Source organism: Filicampus tigris, chromosome 1 (genome assembly GCF_054856515.1).
Source record: "Filicampus tigris isolate MCC_2025a chromosome 1, RoL_Ftig_1.0, whole genome shotgun sequence".
Lineage (NCBI taxonomy): Eukaryota > Metazoa > Chordata > Actinopteri > Syngnathiformes > Syngnathidae > Filicampus > Filicampus tigris.
Window position 1 is genome coordinate 34,170,428 of NC_141217.1, and position 24,919 is coordinate 34,195,346.

At 41.4% G+C, this 24,919-nt stretch overlaps 3 protein-coding genes across 5 annotated transcripts; 2 read left to right on the top strand and 1 right to left on the bottom strand.

Annotated features, from left to right (window-relative positions):
• Positions 1 to 1,974: 1,974 nt before the first annotated feature.
• Positions 1,975 to 8,469, top strand: LOC147153730 (tetraspanin-7-like). The gene is made up of 7 exons (XM_086035309.1): positions 1,975 to 2,341; positions 4,115 to 4,303; positions 5,014 to 5,088; positions 5,177 to 5,272; positions 5,778 to 5,933; positions 5,994 to 6,077; positions 7,680 to 8,469. The coding sequence occupies exons 1-7, from the start codon at positions 2,261 to 2,263 to the stop codon at positions 7,746 to 7,748; spliced, it is 750 nt and encodes a 249-aa protein (XP_085891435.1). The 5' UTR covers positions 1,975 to 2,260; the 3' UTR covers positions 7,749 to 8,469.
• A 1-nt stretch (position 8,470) lies between these two features.
• On the bottom strand, positions 8,471 to 14,159 carry LOC147153731 (uncharacterized). The gene is made up of 4 exons (XM_086035320.1): positions 13,703 to 14,159; positions 11,352 to 11,582; positions 10,493 to 10,591; positions 8,471 to 9,939 (listed from the first exon to the last, which is right to left on the bottom strand). Exons 1-4 carry the CDS (start codon positions 13,970 to 13,972, stop codon positions 9,829 to 9,831), a joined length of 711 nt encoding a protein of 236 aa, XP_085891446.1. The 5' UTR covers positions 13,973 to 14,159; the 3' UTR covers positions 8,471 to 9,828.
• Positions 14,160 to 15,050: 891 nt separating this feature from the next.
• On the top strand, positions 15,051 to 24,838 carry LOC147153732 (uncharacterized). Of its 3 annotated transcripts, none has more exons than XM_086035333.1 (12): positions 15,051 to 15,287; positions 16,217 to 16,419; positions 16,599 to 16,676; positions 17,529 to 17,621; positions 17,706 to 17,804; positions 19,227 to 19,350; positions 19,447 to 19,717; positions 19,790 to 19,931; positions 20,803 to 21,322; positions 21,877 to 22,332; positions 23,073 to 23,272; positions 24,384 to 24,837. In XM_086035333.1, exons 1-12 carry the CDS (start codon positions 15,284 to 15,286, stop codon positions 24,429 to 24,431), a joined length of 2,238 nt encoding a protein of 745 aa, XP_085891459.1. In that variant the 5' UTR covers positions 15,051 to 15,283; the 3' UTR covers positions 24,432 to 24,837. The 3 variants fall into 3 exon arrangements, with proteins under 3 accessions (XP_085891459.1, XP_085891470.1, XP_085891479.1); XM_086035353.1 differs by lacking the exon at positions 15,051 to 15,287 and adding an exon at positions 15,311 to 15,984 and having other exon boundaries at positions 24,384 to 24,838; XM_086035344.1 differs by lacking the exon at positions 24,384 to 24,837 and having other exon boundaries at positions 15,062 to 15,287; positions 23,073 to 24,290.
• Positions 24,839 to 24,919: the final 81 nt, after the last annotated feature.

Sequence of the window (24,919 nt, forward strand, 5' to 3'; positions counted from 1 at the left end):
CTGCCGCTCGCACAGTTGTCCAAATGAGAGGCAAAGTTGCTTTGTCATTCCTACTGGATGTTTACTGAAAAACTGACACATTAGAATTAAACACATTTGAGATTAGAGCACTGTATGGTGGCAGTCAACGCAATAACAGTAAGCAGCAGTTTGGAAAATAAAACATTTATTTAAAAAAAAAACCCAAAAAAACAAGAGGCTTCAAGGTGTTCATTGCCACTCCCAGTTGAAGTTGACTGTCAAACATTTAATTAGGAGAATTACACATTTAAAATATAAAATCACACTAGCGTAGTTTTTAATCCCCATATCTTAATGCTAATGATAAGACATCTTGGGCCATACATATACAGTATAATTATCCCTTTAAGCAACTGACATCTTAATACAAAGTTTGCGTGGAGGAGTGGAGGACCCAAAGTGCATGGAAGCAATGAGTGCAGGAGTCGCAAGAAACATTTATTTTCAAAAGCAAAACAAAAAATGCAAACAAGAAGTGTCCAACTATCAAAAATACTAAATTAACAAAGTCACCAAAACAATAACAAAATAACAAACATGGGCAACAAGGACTCACCATGACATAACATGGGAGTCATGACAGCAACAGAAACAATTCTCAACAACTCTACAAAGACTCAAAAGAAAGCAGGGAACTAAGTACCACCAAATTGATGACACTACAAGGCATACTTGGGCAACAAACGAATGGCTGCAGGAAGCCGATTGGTACACACAAGGAACTGGGCTGACAAGACCAGGTGGAGACAAAAACCTATTGAGTAGACCTAGGGAAACAAGACATAACACGAAACTAAACAAATTATATTCAAAACAAAGCAAAAGTCCACAAACACCAATCATGACATTTAAACATTCAATATGACAAGACTCACAGTCATATGTACAGAACTTTAGAATCTGTCTGTCTTATACTGTCCCCTAGTGGTGAAGGCGGGCATTAATACAGTGGCCATCTTGCACACTAAAAATCCTGGGTTGTTTTCCTAACCCACTCAATGGGAAGATGTGGATTTTGAGCAGATTGGGTTACTTTTACCCCAAACTGGATTAATTATTTTGACACAGCAGATTGGGTCGAAGATCGGATTTGAAGAGCTGAAGCTGCGGTCGCCATTTTTGTCTACTGAAATTTAAGTAATTTTAATGCACCCCGCTCAGAAGGCAAAACTGCTAGCTTTGGGCACAGGGATTGGGGGTTCAAATCTTCGACAGGGTGGATGGCCCACCCACAGAAAGTGGGTGGGTTGTGTCAGGACAAGCATCTGATGTGCAAGTTATGCTGTGGTGACCCCTGACAGGGACTTATTTTTTTGAACATGTAAAAAATATATGGGATTTTTTTTTTAAATTCAAAGTACAATAAAAAAAAAGCAAAATAAATACATACAAATTCAAACATACAAACAAAACTAAACATCAATCGAGAGCTACAGGAGAAAAAATAAGGCAGTGGTCAACCCAGTCATTAATAGTATTTTAGACATGCAGTACATATTCGAAAAAGAGCAGGAAGAAGTGAACAGAAGTTGCTGCTGCTTCTTATAAGAAAATGTTGGTCATAAAATTGGTATTATTTTTAACCACAGCTACACTGAGAACCTAGTAACACATTTATTGGTAATTTAAACTCATCAGTATTGTATGAAAATTTTGACCCAACGTGCTGCCCGCTGTGCTGAGTATAAATAACCCAAGCATCCCTTTTGGACAAAGCGCTGGCTTTCATCCAATTTGGGCTACTTTTGACCCACTAGTTAATAGAGGGTATTGATGCAAAGTGAGACAAAAACTTTAAATTCTTTTAAAATATGTCCTTACCGTATGTTTTCATAAAGTACAATATGCTATTTTTCTTATTTAAAAAAAAAAAAACACAGTCCGAAACTGTTTTTTGGGAGGAGGAGCTAAAACATATCAATGGAATTTTTCCTTTCATTTCCAAAAGCCGAATTGAATCAAAAGCTTGTAAATGTGTGCTATGACAGGATGCATGTTGGTGTTGGAAACCAGTGTCTGGAGATGCTTGGCGTGACGGTGTTACAGCTTCACTACGATGCTAATTGTGTGGTCTGGGTGTGAAGTATGAGCTTGTCGTGCATATGAAGCCTCGCACACCGACACAGTGCTCAGATGTGAGCATGGCAGCCGAGTGCGCGAGGTTGCCAAACACAAAGTAGGTCCAAATTACTCCGCATGCGGTTCAAGTCTGACGACCAGAGAGAGAGAGAGTGGAGCGATGGCACCGAGGAGGATGGAGACCAAACCGCTCATCTTGTGTGTGAAGATCCTGCTACTCTTCTACTCCTTCATCTTCTGGGTGAGATGCTTTTTCGACACCGCGTCTCCATAGGAACGTTTGAAATCTGTCGTTTGTTGTTTTCATCTTGAGCCGAAAGGTTCAAAGATGTTTTTGTAGATCACCGATCAAGTTTTAACCGAGGATTTGTGGGGGGTTTTTTTCTGATGGATTGCACGAGGATCCAAGCTGTTTATTAAAAAGATGAGGTCAGAGTTCAGGCATGGAACCATCTGAGGAATGATGACGAGAAGCAGGGCGAAGCTATCTCACCCACTTGGTAATGAAGAGAGTGGCTAACACAGGCGTGTCCAAACTTTTTCTTCCAATGGCCATATGAAATGGAAGGATGCAAGGGCCACTTGGACATCCTTCACCTTTGTTATACCAATGTATCGGTGTGAATTAGGGGATGCTAAGCAATTATATAGTTTATATATGGGCCTTTCCAGGGAGTCAGTGATGAAGAAAATAATGAAATGAGATTTGAATTGGGAAAAATAGGTTTTGATTTAACTGAACATTTTAAAAGGTATACCGTCCTCGAGCCGTATCACATTCCATGTATCGATCGAGATACATGAGATATGCACTTTAAGTATGAATCAGTATCTTCAGTCACTTTGGTTTTGCTGATGATTTGTTGTTTCTTCGAATTGGATTAAACTGGATAGCTTGAGCTTTGAGAATTTACCTGTCGATATAAACATGACAAAAGCTACATCCGTACCATATCGAATTGGACCGTAATCCCACTGAATCAAACTGAATCAAATCGTTCCACTTGTAAATGTACTGTTCAGGAATTGTATCATGCCTCGTACATGTCGAATGGCCTTTTATTGGAGAGAGGCACACGCCTAAAAAACAAGAAGTTGAAATGGGCCATCTCAGACTACTTTTTTTTTATGTCATTATTTTATTATACTGAATTTACTCATTTTAGTAACAGGAACGAAAGTAACGGGAAGGTGTTTTTAACGTAGAATCAGCAAATACATTAAATATAGCCACATGGAATTTACGCTAATGGTATGTTTATGCTAAGCACTTCACAGTGATTCAACTTTTTTTTTTAAGTAAACAAACAAAGCATAAATAATCATTTAGTTAAAACACTGAGCCAAGATTTTAAGCCCCAGTCAGTTGAAATCATTGAATAAGCAGAAAAATAAATGCGTGACTTACTTTGGGCCTTCCCGTGGCCGACATGATCTCAGTGATTTATGGACAATGTGACTTGTGAAGAATTCAACATTTTTCAGAGGTGTGTTGTGTTAGTATTGCAATTGATTTGAATAGTTTTGATTTGATATTCGTAATAATCCTATACCATTTATTATACGTTTTTTCATAGTGTTCTTTTGTTAATTCACAAAAATAATGCATTTTGTTTTACTAAAATACAAAGTACGTTTATTTTCATCAAACTGGCGGCACTTCACTATCGCACTTTCCATATTATTCAGGAACTTTTCCAAGTTACCTATAGATAGTTTGGATTTGATCTGATACCTTACAATTATTGTTTCTCAATAGATTGAACAATAATGGGCCCCAACACAGATCCCTGGGGGACTCCACATGTCAACTGGTCATAGTTGCGCTTTGTGAAGTTGTAGTTCAACCTACTGATCCCCGTTTCATAAATAACGGCTTAACCGTCCTAGCACAACATCTCTAATGCCACGCCGTTGCAGTTTTTTTTTAACCATTAACCCATTCACCACAGTGTCAACTTGACTTCTAATAAAGTGCATTGTGTGATAATACTTTTCCCACCTCTGTTGACAGGTGACAGGCGTGATCCTGCTCGCAGTGGGTTTGTGGTGGAGGTTCATGTTGAGTCCCTACACGCTGTTGATCTCCAGTGCACCGTCCAACGCTCCCTTCGTCCTCACCGGCACCGGCGTTGCCATCGTGCTGTTCGGCCTGTTTGGGTGCTTCGCCACATGCAGGGGGCATCCGTGGATGCTCAAACTGGTGAAATATTGCATTGGTTTTCACATGATTTTGTTTTGGTCTGACTTTTTGCAATGGATTGATTATGAAAATCAGGGATACACGTACATGGCACCTCAAAACGCTGTTTCCTAATAATGCCGTTTTTCCTTTGCGAGTTGGTTTGATTGGCAATGGTGTGGAGTTGGTGACTGTTATTTATATTTGTATTGGTCTGTCATTGTCTATTTCAGTCGTCTTCAGCGGCGTTGCTCTGTAGCCGCCAAAAGTCACAGTCTGAGCCACAACCACAATCATTTCAATCGGGGGGTCTTCGATTCTGTTCCGAAGGCCGGTTTCATGGATGATTTCCATCTTTCCCCCGCTGCAACACTCCTGATTCAAATGATCAGAAGCTGGATGATGATCCTTATCATTTGAATCAGGTGCGCCGCAGCAGGGAGAGATTGAAAAATAGAAAAGACAACGGCCCTCGAGGAACAAGAGTGAAGACCCCTGATTTAAATGATTCCTCAGTCGTACTACATCAAGATTATTGTAATCTGCTTCGTGCATTACATCAGTCACTTTTTAACTTTCAATCGCCATGGATTTCTCTACCTTTTGTGTTTTGTTGAATCATTTCTATGAGCCGTATTGCACACAGTAACGTAAACAATCGGAGTAGCTTTGATAACACACGTCCCCGTAACCTCTGAGCTTTAGCTGAATTCCGTGTCCGACCCCAACAGTACGCCGTCTTTCTGGCTTTGGTCTTCCTGATCGAGCTCATCGCCGGAATCTCAGGCTTCATCTTCCGCCACGAGGTTGAAACCCGACAACCGAATCGAGGCATTTTTTCGTTTGATAAGCCAGTCTAGTTGTGTAAGCGAGGGTGTGTTTGTTTGTGTTCAGATCAAAGGCACATTCCTCACCACGTACAGCGAGGCTGTGCTGAGATATGACGGACGGAGCGACAGGAGTGTGGCCGTGGACGATGTCCAACGCAAAGTCAGTGTCCCCGCATCAAGTCATACAAAGCAGTAGTCAATCAGTGTGCGGCAGTTTTGGGCCAATAAGAGCAAAGAGAAGAACTAGTAACATAGTGTTGTTCGACTAGTGCATCCTAGTCGTTCTAAGTAGTATGCAGTAATGTCATACAGTGGTGGAAAAACAACTTTACTAGTAAGACATAATCATTCTACAAGTGGGTTGAATTGTCTTACTACTGTAGTGAAGACTAGCTAAATAAATGCTCAAACGGCTTGCCATAGTTAACAGCTGTAACTGCTGATGTAATCATCTGTTAACGCCCGCCACTATCAATATTGATTCAGACCTTTCGTTGCATCATCTTCAGAGGTTCGCCACTACTGGAATCTTTCACCACACTGCTGTTAGCTGTCTTTTTTTTTTTTTTTTTTTTTTTTTTTTTTTACATTTTTCAAAAATGTTAGTGGCGAAATTGACCTTAAATTCTGCTATGATGCCATTTTGCTTTGTCATCTCCGTGCAGTTGCAATGCTGCGGCGTTCACAACTATACCGCCTGGTTCGCCAGCGACTACTTTGCAAGCGGGGGAATCCCCGTCAGCTGCTGCGTTACTTTCTCCGACTGCAAAGAAGCAGACTTGAAGAACGCCACTTTGGCAGCTCGCAAAGTCCACAAGCAGGTAATGAATGATGACGTCGCAGGCTAAATTGGCCTCGAATGAATAAATGTGTGTGTGCAGGGTTGTTACGAGCTGGTGACGTCCTTCATCGAGAGCAACATGGGAATCATCGCTGGGGTCACCTTCGGGATTGCCTTCTCTCAGGTGCTCCCATCCTTCTTTCACTTCAGCATTGCATTAGGGTTGCCAACTGTCCCGTATTAGCCGGGACCGCCCATATATTGGGCTGAATTCGTTTGTCCCATACAGGATCTCAAATGTCCCGTAAAATTCAACTCTTGCGAATGCGGCACTCTACAGATCCTAGATCAGATCAAATGAAAATGTCCGCTCAAGCCTGGAAGCGACGACTCGACGAAAGCCTTCTGCACTCTATGCCTCCGGGAATTTTCGATAGGAAACGGAGGTGAAATTGACCTAACTCAGCATGCCAGTACAGAAACCCACAAGAAAGCTGCGCTAGCAAAAGGTGCTAGCGAAAACATGGGCTCGGCTACAACAGCACGGACTTCCTTGTCGAGCTCAAAAATACCTTTTTAACGACTTAAATGTTGTGAAGAATATTCGGCTAGGAAGAACAAAAGCAGAGATGATTACGTTTTAGGACCAAAGACTATGCAGGATATTTTGGATGATCTGATCAGAGTGTCCCCCGCCTACTGCCCGAAATCAGATTGGATAGGCTCCAGCACGCCCTGCAACCCTTGTGAGGATAAGCGGTATCGATAATGGATAGATGTTGCCAAGGTGAGCCAGTGTGTTTTTCCTTGGCCACGGATGCTTCAAACAAGGGAAACAGAAAAATGTTTCCAGTTTTTGTTCGATTTTTCTCTGTCTGTTACTTGACGTTTATGACGGCAGCGATGAAACTGCGAATGGCATTCATCAAGCTCTGATGAAGTGTTTGGAAAAGCATCAGCTGGATATTAAAAACGTCACAGCCTATGCAGCGGATAATGCAAAATGTCAACTTCGAAAAACATCACTCGGTTTACCAGTTACCGAGCAGTGCCGATAATCACATTCTGAAAGCTAATTGATTTTCTCTCCGATGTTCATTAAATGGCCAGACTTGAGAAACAGATGCAGCACAGAGCTGCTCAAAAATGAACTTCAAAAATCTGTAAACTGTCCATTGTCATGTAAGGACTTCTCTCTTTGGCTGCGCAAAAGGACAGCAGACTGCTTTAGTCAGTCAAAAGCAGTCAAAAGTATCCAGGGAGAAAATAAATTTGGTGAGTCACACTCCTCTTTTGCATTTCAGTTTTTATGGACCTGTTTTTTGATGTCAAGAGACAAATTGGGGTTTCTTTGACGTTTCATATAAGGTTACATATAATAATAGCCTACAGTAAGGATTAAAGTGAATATACGCACTTTTTGCATTTAGACTTAAATCAGGATCAGAATATACACGTCATTCACACATCATGCTCACCACCACTGAGCACCGGTCCCTTATTTAGTGAGAAAGTTGTCAACCCTACATTGCATCAACAACCACACTAACCAAACGCAATGTTGCCTTCGGATACAAACGACATTCATTCAGTGACCAAACTTGTATCTTAAAACATTTGTACCTCAAATCATCCTTCCCCATTGAAAAGAATGGAAATGCCATTAATCCATTCCAGCTTCCCATCCCAAAAAACAGAAATGAATTAAACTTGGTAAACCAAGGTTCCACTGTGGAGAAAATAAAATACAGAAGCATTCTAACAAACAACATTGTCTGTGCCCCAGCTCATCGGCATGTCGTTGGCCTGCTGTCTGTCTCACTTCATCAACACTAACCAATACGAGATGGTCTGAAGAAGTAACGACCATGGAAACCTGTGGAACCTGTGGAATCACGTGCTACATTGTGTAAAACACAGAAGTGGTCACTCTTTGTCTGGTTCTTTCCTGCTTGGATTCGTTAATCTTAGCTGAGTTTTGACTTTGAAAAATGTTATAAGTGTCTCTTGAGTGCTAATCTGAAAGCCTGTAATGTACGGGATTGTGATATGAACTGTGCTATTATACAATAGAGTTGTGGTTACTTATTGTGCAGCGCACAGCAGGTCCAAACCGAGCCACTTATTAAGTCAGTTTGAAAGTCATTCCCATTTTGGTATCTGAGCAATATGAAGTTTATTAAAGTCCTTCTTTGTGTTCGTTGAACTGTGAGCTGTGGTTCAGTTACGTCTCAAATAACTGTGACGCCTTCCTTTTACACTTGGGTCAGGGCCCTGAGCCCACTGGAGCAAATTTTGTATTGCTTAACCATAGGCCAATTTGCAAAGTGACTGACTCTATTGTCACATAAAATAAGGACCAATACAGTTTATGACCACATCCAAGAATGGAGTGTATTATTTCAAAACCAGACCTAATTTGATATAGAATGCTGGTTTACAGCTAGCTTCGCCACACTGTAAAAGCAGTTGTTGGGGCACGGCCACTCGGAGTTTCCCACTGACTGGTTGTCTCTCAAACTCTGCAGAGTTTAATCTGGTATCTGCTGTCAATAAAGTACTCTTTGTTCATCAAACTTGTATCAGCACTCTTTATTGAGCACACCTCAGCATACCAATCGTATTCTAACCCAGGGAAGGAGGTAATGTTAAAGAAGAACAAACAATCATCAGTCTGCGGAGCGCGCCTATGAAATCCACATTGAATCCATATTGAAAACTAAATTCAGTTTCTAATGTAACAAATGGTGCCTAGGTTTTGTTGATATTTTGCAGCACAGTGTTGTGTCTTTGTGACAATGTCAAAGCTTATTTCTCACGGTGACGTTCCACCTAATGCTTTGCTTGTTTGATCCTGGTTCAGACTCACCGTGGTTCATTTTGTTAATTTTTGAAGCAGCAGCACAAACAACACTAACTTAATGGCGGGACAAAGATAAAAGACTGTCAAAAGTGCTTTGTGGTTGTTAAAAAGTAGAGCTGGGAATCAACTAAGCGACCCCCCACCCCAATTCCGTCCTGCATATTTAATCGACCACGTGGTCCCGGTCCATCTTTTGTTGGCGACAGTCAATTGGCGTCGAGAACGTAATCTTCACGTCACACTCAGGCGGCGCACGAGTAGGCACGCCGCCAAACAAAGAAAAAAATATCAAACAAAAACAACAGACACACACAATGTGGTGTTCGGTGAAAAAACAAAAAACAATATGGGGCACAAGTCATTGCGTCTGTGGGACCGAAAGGTAAACAACACTGTGTTACAGGCATAGCCTGAGGCAGCTACGTAGCGTGTGACGTATGCTGGTGGCGGGAGGAAAACCCGGAAAGAAAGTGCTGGTGTTGGAGAGAAAAAGGAGATCAAAAAAATAAATAGAACCCCGATTGCTAAACTACTTGACGCCTCGTTGTCTTTGTCCACCACGCTGACTGCAGTCAGTTCGCCCCTTACCACGGTTTGGGGCTGATACGACTGACTCAAGCCTGATCACGGAAGGTAACAACTGTTTTTTTTTTTTCCCTTACTCGGCTGTATGTCAGGAGTGCGGCACCTGCGTGTGACGTGGTACAGGTTAAATGCGTTCTCAACGTTGTTTGGCTGACTCTGACCGACTGGGAACACGTGGGTCGATTAAATATGCAGACCGGAAATAGGCGATGCCCAGCTCTGTTGAAAAGCTTTGTTCTACATCTCGTTTTGACTCTCAATTAATTACACGCTGTGTATTATATCTTTACACTGAAGGTTGATTAATTGTACATACAAGTAAAATAGCTGAAAATATCAACACAGCCTCCCAGTGCCCACAGAAGTCTTGAATATGGTCTTTATCACATCCCCTGCTGCCCACGTCACTGTTACTTGATGTGTGGGAATTTAGAAGGCCGTTGCGGCCTCGACCGCTTCGTGGCTCCATTGGGTGTGGATTTGTGTCTCAGGGCACAATCACCCTGGTGGAGCTCCAGTAGGCTGCCTGCTGTGGCGTGAGCACTTGGACGTGACATGTAGGACATGATTGTTTTCTCCATAACCATTCCTCTATACACTGAAAGACAGAACAAACAGAACCGGGAATTTAACCAAACAATAGCGAAGATACTCTAGGGCAAGGCGGCTTTATTGTCATGGCGCATTTCATACACAATGTGCTTTACATAGTTAGAAGTACAACATTCAAAGGCATTTACAAACAAAATTTTAGACTTTTAAAAACAAAGTTGGGGGGGGGTGAGAAGAATTTAAGATATTTAAAAGCAAAGTAAATAAATTAAAAAGAAGTTTAGTAAAATTTCTATGAACAGTGGAAGAACAAGATTTGGGGGGGAAAAAATACAGAAATGTTTTAAAAGACATTAGGTATAGGGGGAAAAAAGCATGATTTTTAACCTGGATTTCAAAACATAAACACTCAGGCTAACTTCACTTCTGTTGGCAGCTTATTCCCTTTGCGTGCAGCATAACAGCTAAAAGCTGAACTCTGGGCTCCACAAATTGTGTCAAGACACAAAATTAAACATACTTTTGTACTTTTGGTCAATATTGGTGTTGGCCTAATTTCACATAAGAAGTGGCAGTTAATGACTTCATTTGGTAATTACCTCTCTGTGGAAGGTGTGTGTGCACTGCAGCTCACGGACACCGCCAGCTACTCGGTTCAAGTCGTTATGGCAGATGAGACACATGCTGTCTGCATCACTCTGAAGTACACACAAGCGCATTTCTGTTATTCTTTGCAAAACAATAGAATGTTAATGTTTGAACACTAAAGGTGGAGTTTCCAAGTTCAGTTGCGTAATAAGTCATGCCTTCTGGGGGAATGTCAGCATCACAGTGAGGCAGCTCAAGGTGTCCCTAATGCACCGTCTGAAGCTCGGGGACCCAAAAATGACCATTCAACAGTAAAACTATAATTTCATAGAAATGTACATGGGATGAAGAACATTTAAATAATTTGCAGAACTCTGAAAGCTGATTAGTGATTGAGGGGCGGGCCCAGACAGCATAGAGTGGATAAAAAAAACAAGTCTACACAACCCTGTTCAAATGGCAGTTTTTTTTTGTGACATGAAAACTGAGACCAAGGCTTCAAAACTCAGCTTTTCTAGTAGGCTTTTTCTGATATTTTGTTGTGTGAATAGAATTCAGAGCTCCCCTCTACTTTGACTGAAGCTCCAATTCCATCTGAAGAAAAAACATTGGGCTTCCACCATCATGTTTCACTGTAGGGATCGTGTTCTTTTGGTGATGAGCAGTGTTGTGTTTGGGCCAAACAGACCTTGCCAAATTAAGACCAAAAAGTTCAGCCTTAGTTTCATCGGAACACAACATGCTTATTAGAGTTTTTGTTTTGGGCGGCAGTAAAACCCAAAGTTGCTCTTTTTGGGCATAGTTCCAAAAGGCATGCCAGGTATGACCTTGCAAATGTACTAGTAGCCATAGCGCTCGCTGCTCACCCACCAAAGACATGACGTTGCGTCTCCTGAACTGGCTCTTTCTCTCAGGCACGATGGCCTCTGGGATTGGAGGGATGAGAGATGGTCTTCGTTCAACGGCGGGCGCGCAGGCGGCAGCCTCCTGCTGCGATGACAGAAGGCGGCGAGAAGAGGAACGTCGCAACAGAGTCTTGGCGGTCACGGGAGCCTGGGTGCAGGAGTGCAGACGAGCAAGCTGCATGCCCGTGAGAGTCGCCTGCGCGCAAAGATAGCTGTGTAAAATTGATTGCGGTAAAAGTAGAAGATCTGATTCAACTCGATTACTGCATGTTAGGGATGGGCAACTTAAATGATGGAGGCGGCCACAATTTTTCATTTGTGCTATACCAGGGGGACATTTGGGACCATGCACTTCCGAACCAGATGTATGACAAAAATTCCATTCTAAATATGGGCAAAATATGTGCAAATGTCTGTTTTTTATTGAACCAATATACTGTACAGGACAGTATGTTTCGATTTTTTTTCCAGTTCAGGCTCTTGTGGCTTAAAATTACCATTCAAAGATGGCACAAAATTGAACAACAAACCAACATAACGTGCAAGAGATCATTTTGCGGATTTTTTTCCACAAAAACCAACTAAAATGACACATCCAAAATGTTTTATTAGTACCAAGCCTACTCATCTTGCAGAATAGAGCAGTTCACTCTGTTTTGTTGAAGGAGCCCACTCCCCAGTCCTTTCACATGTCGAATCCACCATATGTGTTTGCAACACTATTAATACAATGAATATGTGCATATAAGAGGACACAAATTTTATCCTCATGAACTTTAAACGAGCTATCAACAGTTGTTGTGGGGAAAAAAAATCACTGTTGTTTTTGTTTTGATTTGAGAGCTTTGGCAGCTTCAATATTTTTCTCACATATACTTACACCTTGAATGTGTGTCTTGATTAACATTCGACTTACATTTACCGCGACTGCATATTACACATTGTTTGCTTAAAACCCTGAATGAGTAGCAACCACCCGGTCAGTCCCGTTGTATGCTAAACTAAGCTGAGCTAAGTGTTACCTGGTGTCTTACCAAATATATAAGATGATAACTTAGATGATATACAGTACGAGATGTGTGTTCTTCCTAGTAATTATGTCTCTTGGCAAACTTGGTAGATAGGCTTGCCTTTAGATTTTTAGAAAATATAAATTGCCTCCTCTTTGTGAGAATGGCAAATACCCGATGGTGAAGTAACTAAGTAATATCTGCCATCTAGTGGTGAATGGTGCTACTACAAGGTGCAGGCTGCCAGTTGCCAATCCGTGCTGTATGCAAAATAGGCTACCAGTTTTGTTAACTTGGCATAAACGCAAAAAAGTCCTTTATAGGAAGGCTTCTTTAATTTCACATGCGTGGCTTGATTGATAGTAATTAATTAATTTAGCTTGGAAAAAAACGCATAAGAGCTGAAAAATACACCTCCATGTTGATATATTTCACTGTTATGGCAACATTGTCTACACACAGGTATATACATGATGTGTCCAGTAGTTGGCTGGAAACTATATGGCTTCGTTCTTTCAGCATTAATGCTACAGAATAGATGAATTCCATATGGCAAAGCTGTGTGTGTGCGTGTTTATCATTGTGCAGTCTCATCCAACGTTACACGTGACAGTTAGCTAGTGGCCTGTGTAATGGACACAGCAGCTAACTATATTAATCTTAAAATCGTTTTAGAAGTTATTAAATGTACATGAAAAATCATGAAGTTGTTAAGTCAATAATAGACAAACGTTTAACTGCTGCCAATGGCATACATATATAAAGTATCCCTTTACGGCCAGATGTCAAACTCAAGGCCCGGCGGCCGGATCCGGCGCGCGACATTATTTTATGTGGCCCAGGAAGGCAAATCATGTGTGTAACTTGACAGGTTTCTTTCAAATTGTCTTCACTTTTAACACGACATATGCGATATTGCAAGCATTTGTTACCAATCCCTCCTTTAAAATACACTGAAAAATTGTTGAACAAACTATTTACTGGCTTGTGATTCCCAAACTATTTATCCATTATTTTGTCGTTTACATGTGTGAATATAAGGCGATCGTACATTTATATGGGTTCACAGTCGTAACGGCCCTCCCAGCGACACCAAATCTATGATGTGGCCAGTGGCAAAAATGAGTTTGACACCTCTGCTTTAAGGAGTGAGGAGTGAAAAGAACATATTTTTTTAATTTCAAATGAAGTGAGTACAAGTAACAAGCCGCCTGAAAAATAAATGATCAAGTAAACTAGGCTTACAGATACCAGAAAATAATCTCCTTCAGTACAGCAATGAAGAATTCTGCGGGTTGCATGTTACCGGACACGGCAGTGATGATCGGCGCTTGGTTTGAAGACGCGCTGCTGACTCCACGCTGTTTCTGCTTTCAGCTCTTCTTTCTTCCCCCTCCTCATCTTGCTCCTCATCAGTTGCCTTCTGGTGTTCACCACCTCTGTACCGCTGCATCCAGGCATTGAAAATCTTGGCATCCTCCTCCTCATCTTCCTCCTCCACCTCCTCATCTTCCTCCCCCGAAATCACAGGGTTCTGGTCTTCTGCAAAGACCTCGCCTTCGTCTTCGGAATCCATTAAATCAAGAAGGGTTCTAGTCAGCTCACTAAGGGATAATTAACAGGCCAGTGTTTAGGTAATAATGGACATGCTGTAAAAGTTCACAGTGGCGGTAAGTTGGCTGTAACAAACTAAAACAAAGCTCGTCTTTCTTTATCAACCTGCTGCCTCTGCTTCAATCTCTTTGCTTGTGTTGCTCTCGCCAAAAGCCTGATAATCCGTTTAGGCAAAGATGAGTAAAGCTGGTTTAGTGTATCTGTGTCAATGTAGCCCAAAGGTTAAAAAGGTGTGCAACGTGTTAGTTTGGTTGCCTAAATAATAGTAGCCACATACATACAAACCGCAATTCCAATAAAGTCGGGACATCCTTTTACACTCGTTCAATTGAATAAATGACAAAGACAAGATATTTATTTCTTCTAATTGGTATTATTTATTTTGCAAATAGTCTTTATATTATTTATTTATGTAGTGGTAATTTAAGGTAGGTATATGAGTTTTATGATTAATCAAACAGGCCAAGATTTCACACTGTGTAAGTCAACTAGTGAGTACACCAAGATGAGTCATTATTTAAATATTTGTGTTTGGTGGTGTTATGTGCTCTGATATTTTTCTTGTGGAAGACGGGTGCCTCGGCTCAATACACATCTGTCTTACTGCTAATGGAACTTATTAGATACATTTTAGTGCATCATTTATGTTAAGAAGGAATCCTCTGCTGACCATGAACAAGAAACCCATCTTCATTTAAAACGTTGAAGTTGCCTCATCTGGCTGAAGAAATATTGTACTGTATAAGAAAAAAATATTCTAATTGCTCAGTTTCCGCATTGTGAAATAAAGCTGTAACTTGAAGGAATAAAATATATATATATATATATATATATATATATATATATATATATATATATATATATATATATATATATATATATATATATTTTATACTATGACAATAAATTAAGTACTGACGTTCATGCGGTAAAAGAAGCAAAACAAAAGTTTTCAAATGTGTATAACAATATACACAGCAAAACATACATCTTTTTAAACAAATAAAGTTAAAATCGAGAAAGGTTATCCGCTCAAGTTTATTTTTTTAACAACTACTTTATTTAGGAACACAAGACTTCCGCTCAAGAAATGTTCCGATTGGTTGTTCATTTACATAATGACGAGTGTGCGTGAGCCCGGATGTGTACTCCAACCAGATTTTAAACTTCCGCTTTGATGGTAGTGAAACCTCATGTTGGACTGTATGATGAAGGCAGATAATTTGTCAACATTTTCACTCACTTGAACTTCCAGTCCGTGCCCAAACTCAAAATGGGTTCGTGTTGATGCATTTTATTTTTTATTGTATTACGTGAAAGATCGTCATTTTCCGAACTAAGCAGCTAGCCAGCTAGCATACAACTGTTTGCTCGCGAGTTCTCAAATGACATGAAACAAAGCACCAGTAATCCAAACGTTTGGCGACTCTTACATTCAGTTAGGTAGATATAGCCATTGATAATAATTGGAGTAATAGATAAATGTATTTATTAAATATCTCATTTTAGCATGTTTACTTCTTTATCACATTGTTCTAAGTTATTAGCCCGTTCGCTATATGCGCCTCATTATCGTCATTGTTGTACGTTTGTCGAAAAAAATAAAAATAAAATAAAGACGAGAAATTAATTCGATTCAAACTTTGCTATTACCATGACCTGTAAGAGTCTACACAGACAGAAACAATAACGACATTTTTTTTTTGCTGGGACATTATTATTTTTTAAATATTATATATAAAAATAACACTATGTAGTTGTGGGAAATGTTTTTCAGTGTAAACCTGACTAAAACAACCAGATTTCATGCAAATACAGTGGCACCTACTTTTTTTTTTTTTTTTTTTACGAGTTACCGCTGTGGCAATTGTATATTCATTTATTATTTATTATTTTGCCTTGTGTTGCAAGCCACCACTTGGCTACGGACCTCAAGTGACATGGAAAAAAATACATGTAAATGGCGCAGTTGAGGTAATGTAATGCCCTCGTGTGGGCAAGTAGAACTATCGATTTGGCATGGATGTCTGCTTGTGACACAACTAAATGTTCACGTGTATGTGAGAATATGGTAGCTTTACGTTGAAATAAAGTAAAACTACTGCTAGTCTACTACATTTACTACCCACCTTTGAAAATTATTATATATTATATAATTATTTCCATGTTATTCCATTAAAATTCTACTGGTGCTCTCACTCTGCAGCCTCTTCACTCTCCTCCTCCTCGCTGCGTCTCCTTGTCTCTCCTCTTCGTCTGCTGACGGCGGCAATGTGGCAGGTGGCACAGCAGCAGAGTGTTAAGAATTATGGGATTCTGGAAGAGTTTGTGTCTCTGATGACAGAGGCAGTACCTCAGTTGCTGACAGAAAAACAGAGGAGCCTGCTGCTGCTTGCGCTCAGGGCCAAGGTGTGTGTCTCATTATCACTCAATTATTATTAGAAATCTTGTCTTGTTTGTGTTTTTTCTTTTCAACCAAATGCACCGTTTTTTTTTTTTCTCATGACAATAAAATTCCACGTTTCGAAATGTAAATGTCATTGCTGTTTTAAGAAATACAAGCATCAAAGTTTCATCTTTTACCACAGGTGAGCCTTTACGATGCTGAACCGCAGACTGACCACCAGGTCCACCAGGACAGGATTCACTCCAAATCCATAGCACCAGTGAGAGAGACACACACACTCTGGTTTCATCATTCAGTTTCATTTCATTCAGGTTTATCATCATTGTCACACACTTTAAAAAAAAAAACAAGCAACTGTTGCAATAAATGGATTGAAACTAGGGCTGTCACTAAATAATCCTTTTAAAATCTGTTATTCCATTGCTTTTTCTTTTTTCATTGAATGTCGCAAATGTCCGTGCGATTTTAAAATGACTAATTATAGTTTTGAGGCAGGAATTTTTGCGTCAATCCATTTTTGTGGTCGACGTAGCTGAGTTAGCCACTTTTTTCTCAGCTCAAAAACAAACAAAATGCATGTACGTAAACATTTTACTCAAGATTTAAAAAATATGCACCCCCAAACTACAGGTAGTCCTCATCATATAAAAAAATGTAAAAACATTACAAAAAAGAGAATTCGGAGAGGGTCTAGTTACCCCCAACACTGAACATGATAAGCAGCAGAGAAAATTGATAGATGGAAAAATTCCATGAGGACCTTTAGTGTGAAAATTGACCAAAGTATTGGGTTGAAACAGTCTAGGAACATTTTACGATTTTGTTGTTTTTGTCTGCACTTTCTGCTCCACCGTACACACAAAACCAAGGCACATTACCTTTGTGGGGAAAAAAAAGAAAATACTAGTAAGTATATGTGATGTAAAAAGCTGTCAAGTGATCCATTCAACCACTGAAATTGTACCAAAGATGGAATTAACGAAGAAAAGTGGAAAAAATGGAAACCAAAATGATATGCAAAGTAACCTGATTAATTTTTGCATGTAAACATCGCCGTTGTCAAGTTAGTATGATCAAACTGTGCTTCACTTTTGTGATTTTTGTTTCCCAGCTCAGTACAGGCCTACAGATTGTCGACTGTGATTCTGCTTTATTGACTCTGAGTGAAAAAACGAGTCCGGTGGATAGACAGTGCCTCTTGCAGGTCAGAGTAGCAGCAAGAAGAAGATGCCACATCTTAAGATTAGCCTGTCCTTTCATGCTCTTGTTTTTGGCTTTTCTCTTTCAGGATGTGTTCAACCAGTCGTTTGATGAGGCTCTCCAGACTCTTCTCTCTGATTTCTTGGCCAGGTTGGAACAGCTTTTTCCTGTCCCGGACTTCAAACAGGTACTCTCCAATACATGTGATAGACAAAAGGCGTATTGTTATGGGAATGAAGATGCGAAGCTATGACATCACTTTCTGTCAAGTACCTAAAGACAATAAAAAATACCATAAAATGCAGTTTCTGTAGAAATTGCTTGTCATTGCTGACAACATGATGCTGAACTGAGGAATTGCATAACCGCATTTCTACCACTAGAGCCGGGAGCGCTGTTGCGTCTTTCTACCCTTAACGCCGGGAGAGGGTATACGTAATTTTCTATTCATTATTTAATTCTCGGTCTCTTAACTAATGAAATGCATCAGAATATACACGTGACGGTGTCGTAAGCCCGCGGAAGGTGTTCCGGAATTCCTTCTGACCATAATGGCGGCAGCCGCGGTCGGGTCCCCAACCACCGGACCAACCATTGGACCGGGCCGCGGCGGGTCACACAGATGGGAAAAAAAAAAAAAAGTACAGTACTTCCGGTTTTTTTATTATCCGAGGTTGAAAAACATTTTATTTTGAAAAGTGACCAGATTCTCTCCGTTATATCCATCTATGACTGACATCTATGTGAAGTTGTCTCCGTCGCGTAACGCTAATATTAAATGCACAAGCTAGCAAATGATTGGGTGCCTGTATTTGCAATAAAGGCACACGGTTGGCCGCGTAACATGAACCCGTAAGTGAGGTGCTGAAAGGCCACACCTGAGAGTAAAATTACATTTTAAGAAGAACGGCTCATTATTTTGCAGCAAAACAAGACCAGGACGATAGCAAGCAATTTTAACGCACCATTCCGTGCTCCTCAGCCATTACCACATACACAATAATGGGGTTGACGGCTCATAATAATAAGCTCATTTTCAAAAAGGGCTTCAGGAGCCGCATGAAACCGGCCCAAGAGCCGCACGCGGCTCGCAACCCGCGGCTTGGCCAGACCTCGTATAGAGCATATTATTTACACAAACAAAAAAAAAATTTGACTCAACTTGCCTTTAATTTGGAATTTCACTGTGAAAATTTGTGAATTATGAGTAATGTCATAAATACTTCCAAGAATTGTAGAAAGAAGGATGTGTTTAAATGTGTAAAATAGCTTTAAAATTGTGAAATTTTACTGTGCATTTTAATGTAAAAAGTGAGGGATAATGGGGATGTAAAAAAATAGTTCCCAAGATGTTCTAAATGAGCTAAACACTTTGCATTTGGAATGGGGAAGGATGGGAACTTTTTTTGTTGAATGTCTTATTCACTTTGTCATGTGCAAAAGTTGGAGTTTGGGCACACTTGGATTCTTTTGGAGCTCCTAATGTTTAATGTTTTGATACTTTCATTTTGAAGACTTAATGTACCACCATTCACACAATAACTGTCAAGAGGTGCTGCTCACTATCACACACACAAGTGCGGACAAACTGTGGACTTTTTTTTTTCAGGCTGCGTCATGGCTCAATGCTGCCCCTGCTTGCCTGGCCGACTGTCTCAGTCTGGCTGACAGGGAGGACCTGAAAATACTTCTGAGTAATCATAGCTGTCAGTTGGGTCAAATCGCTCCTGCAGGTAGAAATAATTCACCCGGCGATGCGTCTTGTGTTTGTTTGAAGCCTCATTTGGAAAAACATTGGTCTTTTTTTTATTATTATTTTTTTTTTGTAGTTGATTGTGACACAGAGAACATCCTCCACACTGTTTGGTCCCACCCCCTCATCGCAAAGCTAACCAGTCCTGAGCCTCCTCCCCTCAGTGTACAAGTCCAATCAGATTCCCACACTGACATGGGGAGTCCCGCCCTGGATGTGGATGTGGAAGTAACCGTTAGGATGGAAGATGAAAAAGAGGAGACGGTGACAGGCCAGGTGCCATCGCCGGCTGAACCTGAGTCCAACCTCGTGGATTCGGTCACTCGTGTGAGCCTGGAGGCAGACGGGTGAGGTCTTTTCATGCTTGATGTCGCCCACGCCACATTTCACATATCTGTCCAATCGACTTTCCCAACCAGAGTGGAGGACTCGGGCGCAAACCAAGCAGGACATGTGTCAGATCAGCCGTGCTCCGATGCCATATACAGTATTTCCCAGCATTCTCAGCGAGTGGCTCACAAATGTCCACAGTGTGGGAAACATTTCATCTACCGCTCTCACGTGAGTGTCTGTCGCCACACTGCCACAACCAGAACTAGATCAAGGAGAATAAACTCTTAAGGTTGCACGGCATGCCTAGAGTGCAAAAGTACCGCGATACCTCATTGTCAAAAATGAAACGGCACCGCATGATTCCAGTCCCATTAGTTTGGAAGATAGTGAACAATTTTCCCAAAAAGTGTGGGTGCTTCAAGCTGTTTATTTTTCACTCCTGTAAATAATGTTTGTATGCGAAAAGAACAAAAACGTGATGAGCATGCTTCCGGCCGACGATGGAATAAATTAAAACACAAAATACTATATACAATGGGCATGGAAAACAGCAGCAGTCAGATAAAAAGCTGGAAAATAATCGTATTTAAGGATCAAAGAAAGCTATTAGAACAGTCTTTGAATCAAACTTTAATTTTTTCCATATTATTTCCAAGATTTTACTGAAGTAAATATCGTTTCCAAGCTTTGTAAAAAAAAAAAAAAAAAAAATTGTAGTTAAAAAATACGATTAATCATGATTATGGAAAATTTTGCGATTACTGTAATTAGTTAAAATAAATCACACACATTAACACATTAGAACAGGATACAAAGATTCATTCATTCAACCCCCTCTGCCCCAAAAAAATGAATAGGCAAAAAATTGTCCAAAACTATAAAAATACTACTGTAAAACAGTCAAATGTTCTGCCTGTAATTGATATCTTTATTGTTGTAAGCAAAAAATGGGCCCAAAAAAGTGACTGTATTTTGGTTATGTTTTTTTTTTTATTCATCGGTTGATTAAACTGATCTCGGAATTTTACCCTTCTAAATGTCGGAATCAGCCTGGAAAAAAAAAAAATCCTGACAGCACTAATGAGCCGTTTGTCTGCAGGTGATACGTCACCTGCATTCCAGCAAGTCCTGTGGCTCCTCTGTAGCTTCCGCTGTAACAGCGCCCCAGGCTGAAGCGCATGCTGGTGATAAGGCGCCCCCCTCCGTAGAACCCCAACACAAATACCTCCGCTCCGCCAGAAGCCAAATGTGTTTCCAGTGTGACGATATCTTCGCTACCAAAGCCGAGCTGCTGTCGCACCAGCGCACCCACCGCGCCCGGCCCGTCTTTCGATGTGGCCGTTGTGGCAAGGAGTTCCTTCACCTGTCCAGTTTGACCAATCACAAGCAGGCACACTGCGACAGCACCGGCTACGTCTGCGACCAGTGCAGCAAAGAGTTCGCTTCGGCCAAAGAGAGAGACGCCCACCGCCTGCATCACCGGCCGCTCGACCTCACCTGCACCGTGTGCTCGCAGACATTCAGCTCGCAGTCGCAGCTGCTGCGGCATCTTCAGACGCACACGATGGAGGGTGCTGAGCCATGCTATCGTTGCCGTTTCTGTGAGCAGACCTTTTCAGGTAATGTGGACAGAGGTGGCATAAATACTTGAAGCATAAGGCAACCCAAACCTATTATTTTCAAGAATATGCTCTATGCAGGCCCACTAGTTGAAACATGGCATTCAGATTGAAATTGCGTTTTTGGAATATGAGTTAAGCAGCCCAATCACAGACAAAATGGCCGCCCCCTGAGGTTCCTGAAAAGGGGGAGATTTTGCTGCTTAACTGCTTGATATTTATCAGAATGCTTTGTCTCAACTGGTGGGCCTGCATAGAGCATCTTCTTTGTCAGTGACAGGGCGTCCACTAGAGGGCAGTCAATGCCTGTGAGAACAATACTGCGGGGAGAGAACGCACATGAAAAAGAGCACCCCAGTGTTGTGCAGGCTTAGCAAGGCAGTCTTTCTTTTTAAAAGAACTCAACACAACACGTCAGCTGGGACTTAACCCGGTTAGGGACGATTAGAGGGACAAACGAAAACCTCCCTCCGTCCTTGCTTGGACGGACGGACCGTTCCGTCCCTGGGACGGAATGCCCAGCTCTGGTGTTTACCATGTCTGGTTCTCTGCAGGTGTGACTCTGCTCCGTATCCACCAGCGCTCTCACACGCCCCGCTCGTACCAGTGTGAAAAGTGCGACAAGACATACGCCTCGCTCACCGGGCTTCAGTCCCACCGAGCGAGTCACAACACGGACAACCGATTCCTGTGCCCTCAGTGCGGCAAATGCTTCAAGACCCGTGACGGGCTGGAGGGGCACCTGAGGACGCACAGTGGCGAGCGACCGTACCGCTGCCCCTACTGCTCCAAAGATTTTACCGCGCTCGCTGGCCTCAATGTGCACGTGCGGCAGCATACCGGGGAGCGGCCGTATGTGTGCACCGTTTGCGGCAAGGGCTGGCCGTCCGGAGGCGACCTGCAGAAACACATGAGGGTTCACACAGGTGAGCGGCCGTACACCTGCCAGGAGTGTGGGAAGTCCTTCGCCAACTCCGGCCACCTGAGCGAACATCGTCGCATCCACAGCGGTACGTTCGACTGCTCTGCACTCTTAAGGGCCTGATTTACTCAAATGTCGCACGAGCGATAGACCAACTATCTACCGGGCCCGCTTATTGGCGCAGATATATGGCGTTTTGACGTATATCGGCATCTGCCTTTTTAAAAAAAAAAAAAATTTTTTTAAACCTTCTTGGCCAATGAGAAATCATCTTTAAATTGGGTAAACCTCAAGACATTTTCAGTTAACTCAATTGTTTGCGAGATATTTATTTAAGTTTTCAATTACCTCATTTGAGATCGGATACATATCAAAGTATACATTTGGGAAATTCTTGTGACAAGACAACTAATTAGATATGCATATTTACACAACTGGGGATTTTTTTTTTTTTTTTTAATGACCCCTATTTGACCTTTAGTGCACCCTCCCGAAAAAGCCGTAGAATTTCAAGAGGCAAAACCATGTCTAAAATGTTCAATATCCATTAGGGAACCCCAAAGCACTTTTTGTCTTCAGGATTTGGTCACAAGACCTACAGGCTGATACATTCATTCATTCATTCTCTTGCGCTTATCTGAGGTCCTTTCGCCGGGGGAAACAATTCAAGCAGGGAAGCCCAGACCAAAAATGTGAAAAACAATTTAGCTTTTGCTTGACAACCAGCTTTTGCTTCCGCTTCTTCCACTTTGTAAATCAGGCCCTAAATGTTTAGTGTCCTACATGTAAATGTGGCTGATTGGCGTTTGTGAAATGCTTGCCATCTAGGCGAGAAGCCCTTCTCCTGTCCGGAATGCGGGAAATGCTTACGAAGGAAGTTCGACTTGAAGAAACACTTGTTGTGTCACAGCAACAATCGTCCATATGCCTGCGTTTTGTGTCCCAAGAGCTACACTCGCAGGACTCACCTCAACAGACATGTGTTGACACACGGGCAAGCTGGCGGCGAAGCCATGGCACCTGACGAAGTATGACACGGTTTTTCACTTCACCACCTTTGAATGATATGCAGCTTTTCATGAATCTTTTTTGTTTGTTTTCAACTAGAACATTTTGGTAATTTTCCAAAATTTTCATAGTAATTTACTGTGAATATAAATTTAATGTTGTCATCAACTATCTATATTCTTTTGTGATATTGAGGATATTTTTTTAAACAAAGCCACCACAATGACAACAGTATATTTTGGGGCAAATTACTAGGGGCGTAACGGTACACTCGGGTGTATTAATACGTTTCGGTATGGCATTTTCAGTTTGGTCCACTTATTAGCGTGAGCTTACGCACGGACGCTGACTGTTGGGCGCGGGAGACGAGAGTGGCGGCACAAAAGAGAGAGCCAGAAAAGAGCCAGAGCTCGAAGGTGCCCGCGTACACCGCGGTCTCCTGTTTGGGAACATTCTGGCTTTCCTGTTCCCCATCGCCGATGGGGAATAGGTACGTGGATAAGTCCGAAAGTTGTGTGCCGGCATTGCTACATGAAATCGGTGGCTATGTTGCGGCTAGCACGTCTAACATGCGCGGCATCATCCGACTGTGAATGTTTCTTAGACGAGGAAGCAAGCAGTCTTTTAGCCCAAAACGTCAAACTTAAATAGCGAGATTTATCATATTGTAGCGTCTTCCAGCAACACGCCGTCAGACGTAGTTTAATTATCACGTTTTATGAATCCAAGTACAACTGCTCGCGCTCTTCTTTCTCCGAAAATATACCGAACCGAAGTTTCCCCAAAAAAACGAACCGAAATGTGATTTAGCGTACCGTTACACCCCTATTAATTACTTAAAATATAAGAATTAATTCATCATGTACAACAGTTTGCTAAAAAAAAAAAAAAAATAGGTTGTAAAATTTACATAAAGATCTTTTCAACCCAAAACATGCTTGCCAATAAAATTCCATGTTAAAAATGTAGTCTCCCTTCAATCTCACTTTACATACAACTCTCATCCATTGAAATTGTAAGTCAAAGCTGTTTCCGCCTGTCTCTCATTTGAGGATGCAAGAAATGCCTCACAAAGATTCTGTTTGGAGATACATTGCTCTCCGCCCTTAACTACCGTATCTTCCTTTTCAGGATGCCCCCGCCCCTGCACCTTTACACCAGCACCATGCCGCATGCTAATTAATTAGTAGTTCAATGCGGAAGGCACGATTCTTCTTTTTATACAATGGCATGTAGTGGTCATTTACAAAGTACACATTTTTCAGAGGACACCATCAGATACTCTCAAGGGACCTTCCATGTCATTCCCCATTGCCCCCCCCCCCCCCAAAAAAAAAAACATTCTGCCACATCCTTACTGTGCTGATTTCATAACCATGTTGGGACATGGTAGCCATCGACCAAGCTTTTAGAACATCATCCATCTTGACCATGCAAGGTTACATCCATCAGGAAATAAAACTGTCTGAAAAATAGCCTTCATGTATTTCGTTTCACCTTATGAAATTGTTGAGGGGCGGCCAAAACACAGATTTTTGCATGAAAGCTTTGAAGGATCCTGTACCTAGAGGTTATTTAGACTCCCAAAAGACCATCATCACCTTCAAATATTTAATTGGACTTATCTGGGAAATTAATTATCAAACCTGTCTGAGGATTGATATCAG

What these genes read in the sequence shown, in the direction of transcription:
- LOC147153730 (XM_086035309.1), top strand. Translation starts at nt 2,261, where the DNA reads ATGGCACCGAGGAGGATGGAGACCAAACCGCTCATCTTGTGTGTGAAG. An exon ending in ATCCGTGGATGCTCAAACTG is followed by an intron (nt 4,304 to 5,013) that starts GTGAAATATTGC and finishes CGACCCCAACAG; the next exon opens with TACGCCGTCTTTCTGGCTTT. An exon ending in TGGACGATGTCCAACGCAAA is followed by an intron (nt 5,273 to 5,777) that starts GTCAGTGTCCCC and finishes ATCTCCGTGCAG; the next exon opens with TTGCAATGCTGCGGCGTTCA.
- LOC147153731 (XM_086035320.1), bottom strand. Translation starts at nt 13,972, where the DNA reads ATGGATTCCGAAGACGAAGGCGAGGTCTTTGCAGAAGACCAGAACCCT. An exon ending in GACGCAACGTCATGTCTTTG is followed by an intron (nt 10,592 to 11,351) that starts GTGGGTGAGCAG and finishes TGTGTACTTCAG; the next exon opens with AGTGATGCAGACAGCATGTG. An exon ending in CACACACCTTCCACAGAGAG is followed by an intron (nt 9,940 to 10,492) that starts GTAATTACCAAA and finishes TCTGTCTTTCAG; the next exon opens with TGTATAGAGGAATGGTTATG.
- LOC147153732 (XM_086035333.1), top strand. An exon ending in ACTCCAAATCCATAGCACCA is followed by an intron (nt 16,677 to 17,528) that starts GTGAGAGAGACA and finishes TTTGTTTCCCAG; the next exon opens with CTCAGTACAGGCCTACAGAT. An exon ending in CTGTCCCGGACTTCAAACAG is followed by an intron (nt 17,805 to 19,226) that starts GTACTCTCCAAT and finishes TTTTTTTTTCAG; the next exon opens with GCTGCGTCATGGCTCAATGC.